The sequence below is a fragment of the Thermobia domestica genome, chromosome 4 (genome assembly GCF_964235325.1).
Source record: "Thermobia domestica chromosome 4, izTheDome1.hap1.1, whole genome shotgun sequence".
NCBI lineage: Eukaryota > Metazoa > Arthropoda > Insecta > Zygentoma > Lepismatidae > Thermobia > Thermobia domestica.
The window spans coordinates 40,404,045-40,416,391 of record NC_137457.1 but is presented as its reverse complement, the minus strand read 5'-3'; the positions used below and the strand labels follow the sequence as shown (position 1 = coordinate 40,416,391).

Genomic DNA, 12,347 nt, shown 5'->3' with positions numbered 1-12,347 from the left:
GGGAAAGCAAGAAGTGAGGGATTGCCTCAACACGCGCCCTGTGCCGGGTTAAATCCCTTTGCTCTTTCTAATGAGGTAGCTTCTGGTCGACGCACAGAAAGTTCAGGATTACTTTTCATAAATGCATAGAACCACTTTTTGCCAGCCAAACCTTGCTCCCGATTGAACGTGTGAGAAAGACCACATTTTTCTGCTAAGTCATTTTCCGCAAGAGTCCTCTCCATGTCTGGGTTGGAGGTACCCTGCCTTCCTAGTCCCATGGTTCCATTAACGATACTATTTTCTGAAGAGCATGCCGCCTAATCGTTGCTTTAGGAACTCCATATACTGTGCTGCATTCACTTAAAGCTTAATCTCCATTTCGATAAGCAGCAATGGCCATTTTTAATTGCTCTTCCGTCTATTGGCCATATTGTCCTTTTGGGCCATTCTTGAGCTGAAATAATGGAGAAACACGTGTTTAATATATTTGTTGTTACCCAAGGTAATAAAATTTATTTATAATTAGTCATAGACTCTACACGAAATTATTTTAAAATGTTTGCCTGTAATGGACCGGTCCAAACCAGGCAACACATGCTGGTTCAAACTGGACAACTGCTACGATGAAACAAAAAGACGTGTTCTCCAATTTTCTATTACATTGAAATATTAAAGCACATGCATTACGTTGTAGCTAAAACAACACATTTGACGCGTGTATAGTTTAAAACGTTGATTGTTACCTGTTAACGATGTAAGTTCACTTGCAATTCCAGCACTAACAGATCTTCATAACATACACGTCCGCCGTTCTCAGCTTCACTGCGTGCAGGTGGCGAGAAACTGTAAACAAAGTGTTCTTTCTCTAATCTGCAAACAGTGTAGCTAACTCTTATGTTTCAAATATATCTACTTTTCAAAATATAAGGCGGTCCAATCTAGGAACCGGTCCAACTTCGGGAACTCTCCCCTACATCTTTGAATGCTGTACAACAGATACCAAATCTGCAGTGTATAAGATAAACAAAACTGACCATAAAATTGAGAACACCTCTATCAAGAATAGCAGCGTCAGAAATTTTATAATGATTGGAACTACATAAAGTAACTTGCTGTTTTCTCTTATGTACCATTTTGTGGTATTTATTGAAAAGTTATAGTATTTCATTTTTGCTATGAGAACACCATGCTGTACAAGTTCAAATGCCAATGAGAGGTCTAATAAGACTAGTATGACCACATATTTGTCATTTAGTGCATGAAGCACATTGTCTTTAACACATAACGAAGCAGTGGAAGTGCTGTGAAATTTAGAAAACCCAGATTGTTCGCATGGAAGTGTGCCAGAGCTATCAATATATGAAATCATTTATGAACAAACTCCATGGCTCTGGATAAGTAGAGTAACAAATAAAACACAGTTCTGACCAGAGCAGAATGAAATATATTAAAAACTATACTTACAATGTTACAGTTTCAAGGACCTAACGTCCTCTTCATCAGACACAAACACTGAGATAAGACATGTGACAGCAGATCTTATATACATGAGAAAGTGAAAGGCCACGCCCCTTCTTCTCTCTCATTGGTCGGAGGGAACCAATGAGGATAAAGTTACTTACGCGCAAACAGAAAAATATAATGAGCCCTTTCACTTTTTCTAACAGTTCCTTAATGAGATGACATACAAAGAAAGTAAATAACAAATAGAAAATATTAAATAAGAAAAAAATTATATATATATAACTAAATATATAAATATATAAATTTAAATAATTAAATAAATAAATATTAATAGCTTATATGCACTTTTCTTGTTCCTTTTCTATCCCATCCAACAATTTCTCCCATTGCTCGTGTATATTCATACCGCTTGTCCAATTCATTAGGTTCTCCTCTTGTTCTCTCTTTATTCTTCTAGCCTCTTTCCACTTTCTAATAATCTTCCTCTTCTCTCTCTCTAAACCCCTAGCTCCCTCCCAGTCTATTTTATGTCCCGTTTCCTTCACATGTTTGTATATAGCATTATTATCCCTTTTCAGTCTAACATCATCCTTATGTTGTTTTAATCTGTCCATAAGCCTTTTCCCCGTCTCCCCTATGTATTTCATGTCACACTCACTACACTTCACTTCATATATCACTCCTTCTTCCTGCTCCTCTATATGATTTTCCTTCCTTTTCCTTTTCTTCCTTATGCACTTCAACAAAGTTTCTCCTCCTTTTCTATAAGTCTTCACACCACCTTTTCTTAATAACTTCTTCAGCACTTCGGTCTTTTCGCCTATGCTCTGAATGCCGTACCACTTCTTGTCTTCCTCTTCTTTCCTATCCATATTATCTTCTTTTCTCTTTCTCCTAAACTGCTCTATCCTATATCCATTATTGTTTAATTGTTTGTAGAATTTTTCCAAATCTTTTTTCTTTCCCTCTTCCTCGCTGTTGATGTTTTCTATCTTCCTTTCCATGTTCCTAATGAAATTCTTCTTAGTTGCTTTGTCTACATCACTTCTCCAGTGGCAATAAATACCTGCCCAACACGGTTTCTGATACCAACTAGTAGTCACTTTCTCACCTTGCTTCTCTATCTTCATATCCATGAAATTGATAGAGTTATTTTCTTCAACTTCTAATTCTAACCTTATGCCTTTCTCTTGGTCTTCTATACTTTCAACATATTTCTCCAGTTGATTTCTATTCCCTGTCCATATGCCTAAACAATCATCAACATACCTGCAAAAGAACAGTAACTTTCCTCCTGCTTGTTCTGTCACTTTTTTCTCCCACTTGTTCATTACTATTTCCGCTAGAACTGGACTCAGCTTGGATCCAATGCTTAAACCTTCTTTTATCTTCACTAGTCTTTCTCCAATTATGCAATAGCTATTTTCCCACAAAGTCTTAAGCGCTCTTATAACTTTCTCTTTTTTCCACTGACTTATAACTTTCCCTTCCATCTCCTCTTCTATTGCCTTTATGACATAATCCCTTCTTATACTGGTGAACATGGCTTTAACATCTACACTAAACATTAACACCTTCTCCTGATTCCACTTAATCTCATCTATCCTCTTCCTCAATTCTTCCGTGTTCTTCACTCTGCATGTCTTTTGTCCTTGTCTGATTTCGTCCATTATCTCTCTTAATTTCTCCTCTAGTGGTTCAAAATAGTTACCTCTGCAGTCCAGTACTGGTCTTAGCTTCACGTCCTTCTTATGTATTTTCGGAAAACCTTTCATGACAGGAATCCTTCCTTTTTCGTTGATCATCTTTTTAATCCCCGCCTTTTTCCCTTCTTGTATTATCTTTTTCAACACTTCATCTTTCATGTCCTTGTTACCGACTTCCTCATATGTCTGATCACATAACTCCTCTAGCTTCTCCTGGTACCATCCTTTCTCCATTACTACCAACGCGCCTCCTTTGTCCGCCTGTTCCACTACGATATCCTTTCTTTTCCTTAATCTTTTCAGTCCTTCCTTCTCTTCTTTCCTTAAGTTACTCTCCTTCTTGTTCATATTCTGCCTAACAATCGACAATGCTTTTTTCCTTATTCTCTCTCTCTCGTCCTTATCTTTTATGTCTACAATGGCTTGTTCTACTGTGTACACCAATTCCTTCTTGTCCACTTCTTCCTCTTTAACCTTAAATTTATGTCCTAGACTTAAGCACTTCTCCTCTTCTTCCGATAAAACTATGTCACCTATCACTACCACTCTGTTCCTATTATCCTTTTCTTCTCTCCAACCTAACAATCTTCCTTTGTTGGCTAATCTGGTATGGTTTGAAGAAAAAGTTAATACCAGATTAGCCAACAAAGGAAGATTGTTAGGTTGGAGAGAAGAAAAGGATAATAGGAACAGAGTGGTAGTGATAGGTGACATAGTTTTATCGGAAGAAGAGGAGAAGTGCTTAAGTCTAGGACATAAATTTAAGGTTAAAGAGGAAGAAGTGGACAAGAAGGAATTGGTGTACACAGTAGAACAAGCCATTGTAGACATAAAAGATAAGGACGAGAGAGAGAGAATAAGGAAAAAAGCATTGTCGATTGTTAGGCAGAATATGAACAAGAAGGAGAGTAACTTAAGGAAAGAAGAGAAGGAAGGACTGAAAAGATTAAGGAAAAGAAAGGATATCGTAGTGGAACAGGCGGACAAAGGAGGCGCGTTGGTAGTAATGGAGAAAGGATGGTACCAGGAGAAGCTAGAGGAGTTATGTGATCAGACATATGAGGAAGTCGGTAACAAGGACATGAAAGATGAAGTGTTGAAAAAGATAATACAAGAAGGGAAAAAGGCGGGGATTAAAAAGATGATCAACGAAAAAGGAAGGATTCCTGTCATGAAAGGTTTTCCGAAAATACATAAGAAGGACGTGAAGCTAAGACCAGTACTGGACTGCAGAGGTAACTATTTTGAACCACTAGAGGAGAAATTAAGAGAGATAATGGACGAAATCAGACAAGGACAAAAGACATGCAGAGTGAAGAACACGGAAGAATTGAGGAAGAGGATAGATGAGATTAAGTGGAATCAGGAGAAGGTGTTAATGTTTAGTGTAGATGTTAAAGCCATGTTCACCAGTATAAGAAGGGATTATGTCATAAAGGCAATAGAAGAGGAGATGGAAGGGAAAGTTATAAGTCAGTGGAAAAAAAAGAGAAAGTTATAAGAGCGCTTAAGACTTTGTGGGAAAATAGCTATTGCATAATTGGAGAAAGACTAGTGAAGATAAAAGAAGGTTTAAGCATTGGATCCAAGCTGAGTCCAGTTCTAGCGGAAATAGTAATGAACAAGTGGGAGAAAAAAGTGACAGAACAAGCAGGAGGAAAGTTACTGTTCTTTTGCAGGTATGTTGATGATTGTTTAGGCATATGGACAGGGAATAGAAATCAACTGGAGAAATATGTTGAAAGTATAGAAGACCAAGAGAAAGGCATAAGGTTAGAATTAGAAGTTGAAGAAAATAACTCTATCAATTTCATGGATATGAAGATAGAGAAGCAAGGTGAGAAAGTGACTACTAGTTGGTATCAGAAACCGTGTTGGGCAGGTATTTATTGCCACTGGAGAAGTGATGTAGACAAAGCAACTAAGAAGAATTTCATTAGGAACATGGAAAGGAAGATAGAAAACATCAACAGCGAGGAAGAGGGAAAGAAAAAAGATTTGGAAAAAATCTACAAACAATTAAACAATAATGGATATAGGATAGAGCAGTTTAGGAGAAAGAGAAAAGAAGATAATATGGATAGGAAAGAAGAGGAAGACAAGAAGTGGTACGGCATTCAGAGCATAGGCGAAAAGACCGAAGTGCTGAAGAAGTTATTAAGAAAAGGTGGTGTGAAGACTTATAGAAAAGGAGGAGAAACTTTGTTGAAGTGCATAAGGAAGAAAAGGAAAAGGAAGGAAAATCATATAGAGGAGCAGGAAGAAGGAGTGATATATGAAGTGAAGTGTAGTGAGTGTGACATGAAATACATAGGGGAGACGGGGAAAAGGCTTATGGACAGATTAAAACAACATAAGGATGATGTTAGACTGAAAAGGGATAATAATGCTATATACAAACATGTGAAGGAAACGGGACATAAAATAGACTGGGAGGGAGCTAGGGGTTTAGAGAGAGAGAAGAGGAAGATTATTAGAAAGTGGAAAGAGGCTAGAAGAATAAAGAGAGAACAAGAGGAGAACCTAATGAATTGGACAAGCGGTATGAATATACACGAGCAATGGGAGAAATTGTTGGATGGGATAGAAAAGGAACAAGAAAAGTGCATATAAGCTATTAATATTTATTTATTTAATTATTTAAATTTATATATTTATATATTTAGTTATATATATATAATTTTTTTCTTATTTAATATTTTCTATTTGTTATTTACTTTCTTTGTATGTCATCTCATTAAGGAACTGTTAGAAAAAGTGAAAGGGCTCATTATATTTTTCTGTTTGCGCGTAAGTAACTTTATCCTCATTGGTTCCCTCCGACCAATGAGAGAGAAGAAGGGGCGTGGCCTTTCACTTTCTCATGTATATAAGATCTGCTGTCACATGTCTTATCTCAGTGTTTGTGTCTGATGAAGAGGACGTTAGGTCCTTGAAACTGTAACATTGTAAGTATAGTTTTTAATATATTTCATTCTGCTCTGGTCAGAACTGTGTTTTATGAAATCATTTACTGAAGCACTAAGTTTTCAATTGCCTATGAAAGAACTTGCAATATACTTATTGGTCTTAAGTCACTAGTTGATTAATACAAGGCATCTTTGGTAATGACAGAATGTTACCTAGTTTCCATGGATAAGGGAATTTACCATTCGATAAAGAGTAGTTCATAATATTAGTTAATGGAGATGTGATAACAGGTAAAGCTATTTTAAGCATATGTCGGGTTATTTCATCAAAGCCTGCTGCATTGGATTTAATGTTAACAATTGGTCTTCTAACTTCATGTACATGAACAGGTCTTAACATGAGATGAATTCCACAGGCAATGTGCTTTAGTGAACTGTACCGACCTATTTGTTTATCAAATGTATTGTCACTTGTTACTGAGATTTCGGAAAGCTTAGCAAAAGATTTATGACATCAGAACAATTTAGCTCTTCAGGAAGGTTCAACGATGAACTGTTTCACATATCCCTAAATTAAGTAACGTCCGCCAAGTATTTTTATTGCTTTTAGCGTTATTTATACGAAAGGAAAAATTCGCAATATTTTCTTGTCGAATAACTGCCGTAGTAAAATTACGAAGCTCTTTGTACACATCCCAGTGCGCTCAGCAAATTAGTGCGTTTGAACCTGGGGAGCGCACGATCGCGTATTTTCATTAACAGCTTCGTATTACTAGACACATAAGGCAATTTGTTATTTGAAACTTTAGCTGTTTCCATTGGCGCGTGCTGATCAAACAGATATTTTAAAGAAGTCTGAAGAAAATTAACTTTAGCATTTATAGATTTCTGAGATTCAATTTGTTTCCAGTTCAAAGCTTCAGCATTTTGTAGAAATGCCTCGTGATTAAATATATTAAAGTTGCGATAACAAATAATAACAAATGGATTTCTTGGCGGTATTTTAGTGTTCAGGATAGCATGTGTCGCCCAGTGATCGGATGATCCAATAGATGGACTAACGCCACTTGATACTATCATGTCAATTTTATCGGTAATAATGAGATCGAGTAATGATTCACTTACTCTGTTATACTGGTTGGTCCTTTAATGAGTTGGACAAGGCCTAACGTATCCAGAATACGGTTCAAATATTTTGTTTCGGCTTTGTCAAGACAGACATGATCACAATTAAGGTTACCTAGTATATAAAGAAAATCAACTTGTGGATATAATGTGTAATCAGATTCTCAAGAATAGACAATTTGGAGTAGGGGGTATTTGGTGGTCTATACATTGCAACGATACCTATGCGTACCGAATTTATTTTCGCCATTACCGTAAGGAACTCTATTTGATCTGAGTTAGGTATTTTAACCAGTTTTACATCCTAATGTTCAAGATAATACATTAAAATTCCACCAGCATGATGTTCTGTGTCTTGCCGAAGAACGGAGTAGCCAGGTATATGAATGAGCCTTGTATCAGTTGAATTATCAAGCCATGTTTCACTAACTATAAAAATAGCACACTGTGCAGGGCCGGCCATAAGCCGATTGGACCGATTGCTCCCAATCGGGCCCCGCGTCTAAGGGGGCCACGCGATTGTGCCGTCTACTCTACTCTCCAGAGTAATTTTAAGAGAATATGCCAGAGCAAACAAGTGTGTTGTGATTCCTATGACTAAATTTTGCTCCTAATCCATGTTATTAACACATGCCATTCTACTCGCGCCCCCCCTCCCCGCGGGCTCGCGGGGTCGCGGGTTGCTGGTCGCTGGTCTTCCAATTAAAAAAGTATTTTTGTTTTTCATCCCTTTGCCCGTTTTACAAATAAAATGAAACTGTCAAACTTGAAACTCATTGTTATGGCTCATTCTGATCAATCAGGTTTTTGTCTACTGCGGCCATTTTTATAGACGAAAGCACTTTAAATTTTGTTCACGCTCGTTTGTTGGTATTCCACACTTATTTACCAAGTTTGTTCAAGAAACTAGATTTCGACGTTTATAGGTTTACTTGTAAGAGAAGAAAACTATGAAATACTGGTATTGAACTTTCTTAAAAATTGCGAGGCATAAGAGTGAAATATATATTTTAAAATTCTTTCACTGTCTGCATTTCCATACAAGAAAAATGTTTTTCTGCGACTCCGGTCGGAAACGCGTAATTACGCAGCGAGAGCTAATTAAAAGTAAGTACTGGAATTGGTCATTCTTCTTATCCTTTTATTATCCCTATCTCCGTAATTAAGCGTTTTCAATTAAAGTTGCAGACTTTTTCTTGTATTGATGTTCCGAACATACCTGAAGTTATTCGACTTTTCTCAGAACACTCTGTATATGAATATGTAATAACGATGTACACATAAGTTTGTGAATGATGTGTTTACAATGTTTAGTATCACGTACATTTATTTCTTTCATTAAAACTTAGAATTTTAAAACTTAGAATATTTTAAAATTCATTCACTGTCTGCATTTTCATACAACAAAAATGTTTTTCTTCGACTTCGGTCGGAAACGCATAATTACGCAGCGCGAGCTAATTAAAAGTAAGTACTGGAATTGGTCATTCTTCTTATCCTTTTATTATCCCTATCTCCGTAATTAAGCGTTTTCAATTAAAGTTGCAGACTTTTTCTTGTATCGATGTTCCGAAAACACGTGAAGTTATTCGACTTTTCCGAGAACAGCCTGTATATGAATATGTAATAACGATGTACAAATAAGTTTGTGAATGATGTATTTGCAATCTTTAGTATCACATACATGTATTTCTTTCATTAAAACTTAGAATTTAACTTCCTAAACGCCATTTATTTTATATCACAAATTACTTTTATTTTTATAAGCAGTTAATTATCATTATTATCATAGCAGAAAATCTGAGGATGGCACGATAATACCTGACTTCATTTTCGTTTTCAGGACGTTTGATTTAGTAAGGATTGCATCGTTTAATCTCTGCATATTTTTGAAAGTTTAAATTTGTAGATACGTGTTACTTCGAAATACATATCAATTTTCTTAGATTATCTTGCTGATTTAGCTTGTAGTTTGTAGATTAGTATGAAATTTTATAGTACTATAAAGATATTTACTATATTTAATATATGCACAGTTGCGTAGCCAGGATTTGATTTCGGGGTGGATCCGGGGTCGTCTCCCGAAAAATAATAGGTAATGGGAAACTAAAACTCAATTTTAGTGTTAGTTTTAACAACTTTAAAATTTTTTGGGCTCTTCATCTTGTCTAATCAACGGTCTTGGTTTTGGTTTGAACACTACATGCCATCGGATGATCAGCTTTCATCTTCATCTACAAAAGAAAAACCGTTCAACATTTTTTTTCTGGATAAGGTAGCTTGAGGGTTAGACGTTCTGGCCCCCCTTCGCGGGGACGAATCAGCACTTCTTGTTTTGTTTTGTCTTTTCTGAACTAAATTAATTGTTTAAATAAATCACTTCACAGTCACTACAACAAGTAATAGTATCACTATGACCTTTTCCTTGACCTTTTATGGGTAACTGGAAAGCGATTTTCACCGCCCCGTTCTGAAAATTACATGAGAAAGGCGGAAGGCTAACGCCCCATAGCCTACAACGCGTTCTTGCAGAACCTTCAATCTATTCCCACGTGATGTTTAAACAGCGCATCATTAAATAAATCCATAATCTATTTTAATAAAATTAATTGTATCAATGTCCAAAAGCAACATTTCAGGCTGATATATAATTAAATAGATAGGCTAAGCCTTATAGCCTTAATGGACACTATGTCGCTGCTTGCAACACCAAATGATACCCGTATCTGTAATCACTGGATACACAAAAAAGTAACTCACTTAAGAACATGACATTCAGCCAGTTCCCATCGTCCCAGTTATTGATTCGGTAGACATTGTGAAAGAAGAACAAACACTATTGGACATCTTTGCAGCCGGATCTGTTATCTGTTGTAGCGAGCTCATAAGATGATACATTTGTCTTTTTCGTAGTACAGCGTGTCCCAGTGGTGCATTTTGTGGGCTACTAGCGGTAGTTCTAGAATATTACGAAATAAAGCTAATATACTAAAAAGTAATATATATTGATAATTTTATACTTTACTATCTTCTTTCAATGATACAATTTTCTAAGAACTATATGAATTTAGAAACAACCAGTAGTTTCTTTGCACGGAGGGTGTCTCGCTACATAAATGGTCTTCGACTCGGCCACACAGCAGAAACCTACCTTCTCTTTCAGCAATAATCGTGTAGTTATCAGCGCTTTCTTTGCTCCAACTCAAACCGTAGCTTACGAACGGACGGCCAGGTAGCACCAGTTACCTACAGAGAAGTCGCTTTGTTGGGCGTGCGCAAAGGGTAAAGAGAAATTATACGAGTAACGACAGCGCATTTTGGGTATTTCAGTCGCTTGGAATTGTCTCGGACATAGTCAATTTTGCTCCGTAGCGGTTTGCGTCAACGCAAACAAATTTTGTTTTACAGTATTTTGCGACAGTGGGTATACCTGTTATAATTACCTTTTGCTTATTTGCGCTACGTTGCGATTCTTTTACAAACTGAGGCTACTTCTTCATTTGCTAATCACCTATTTCAGCGTTTTGTTTTAAACTTTCATTTATTCTAATGGGTAGAGTTACCACTTATCGAAAGCAAAAGATAGTGACACTTCATGCAGCATATGAATCTAGAAATGTACGATCCTTTTTCCGTAATAACTAGTAAGATAAAATAAGTCTTTGTAATAAGCAAATCATATTTATCTCTTTCATAACATATAAGTATGCTGTAAGGCTTTGTCTTTTTTTCAAGACTGTATAATAATGTGGAAACTAAACTATGATAATAATAATAATAATAATAATAATAATAATAATAATAATAATAATAATAATAATAATAATAATAATAATAATAATAATAATGCACGGGTGTACAAAGGCTAGTGGTAGCCCAAGCCATCAAACCAATATACACCGACTTGGTGTTTCTGGGCGACAATCACAGAGCTGTAAAAATTGGAAAGACCCCAATATGTGGGAAAACCTACCAAATAGACTGGTAACCATATTACATGACCTGAAATACATTGAGCATGTTTGGGATACTCTTGGACATGGGTTGCACAACGGAATTCTCCATCATTGACACTTCAAGACCTGAAAACTGCCTTCGGCGGAGAATAGAACAACTTACTCCTGAAATTCACGAACTCTATTGTGGATATCATAGCAACTATATACAACATGCCTTACTGTTCTGCTCAGAACCAGTCGGTATTAATGACAACTAACATTTCATGTTATTGGTCCATTTTAAAAGGTTATGTATTTCCACAATGACGAATTCCTACCATACTTGATCGATCAATAAAACTAACATAATATCGGCACTCATATTTTGGCCACTTACTGTATCCGGACTGTGTTATGCAAATAGTTAAAAATGAATTTGATGCCCAAAAATTACCAACCAGTATGTATCCCTACTCATACTCTGAAAAACGGTCATAATAATAAGGAAGTTACATTCGTATGCATCTTTTCAGTAAATGTATAAGTGCATATGCCCTTTTATGTAGAACAACGCATGATATTACAGTTCAATTTCTCCTAGATATTGAGTGATCTGTGATTAGCACTTCAGCTCCCCAATTGTCTCATAGTGCTTGTTCAATACCGAAAAATCTAGTACAGGAAGTAAAATCCGACAGTAATTACGCCAATAGGAACACATTTGTGCAACAACAAAAGGTTGTTTTAAATTTCCCATATAGATAAAGAATACTTTTTAGTAGTAATTTAGTATAAACACTTTGTAAGACAAGTGAAAATTGGATTCTATTGTTAAAATATGTCTGCACTGGTCTACTGGGAAGTTAAACAACATTTAGACTCGTCAGCATTTTGTTTTGAATATTTAAGATAGCATCGGTAATGGTTTAAACAACATCGTAAAGGAAATACGATAAACCTTGAAAGAAATCGAGCATTTAGGAATGGGCACGAACGAGTTTTCTTTTAAACTCGACTCGACTCGAGAGAGACATCTTTGAGCTCGACTCGAGAATTCGACTCGAAAAATTTCCTCCACCTGGACATGAAACTCGAATTAAATTTAGATCCAGTTTCGAGTGGGGTCGAGCCAAATTGAGCTGAATCCTGTTTGTAGTTTCAAGTACTCTCTTGAAGCATTCTACATAGACAATATAATTACCAATGATTCTATTACAACAACT

The 12,347-nt window shown here is 36.2% G+C and overlaps 1 protein-coding gene across 1 annotated transcript; it reads right to left on the bottom strand.

Annotated features, from left to right (window-relative positions):
• Positions 1 to 338: 338 nt before the first annotated feature.
• Positions 339 to 3,500, bottom strand: LOC145682734 (uncharacterized). The gene is made up of 2 exons (XM_081754120.1): positions 2,513 to 3,500; positions 339 to 436 (listed from the first exon to the last, which is right to left on the bottom strand). Exons 1-2 carry the CDS (start codon positions 3,498 to 3,500, stop codon positions 339 to 341), a joined length of 1,086 nt encoding a protein of 361 aa, XP_081610246.1.
• Between the last annotated feature and the right edge of the window lie 8,847 nt (positions 3,501 to 12,347).

Excerpts from the sequence above, each read along its gene's own strand:
- LOC145682734 (XM_081754120.1), bottom strand. The coding sequence starts at position 3,500 with ATGAACAAGAAGGAGAGTAACTTAAGGAAAGAAGAGAAGGAAGGACTG. Across the intron at positions 437-2,512 it reads TCAGAAACCGTGTTGGGCAG|CTCAAGAATGGCCCAAAAGG; the intron begins GTATTTATTGCC and ends CCATTATTTCAG.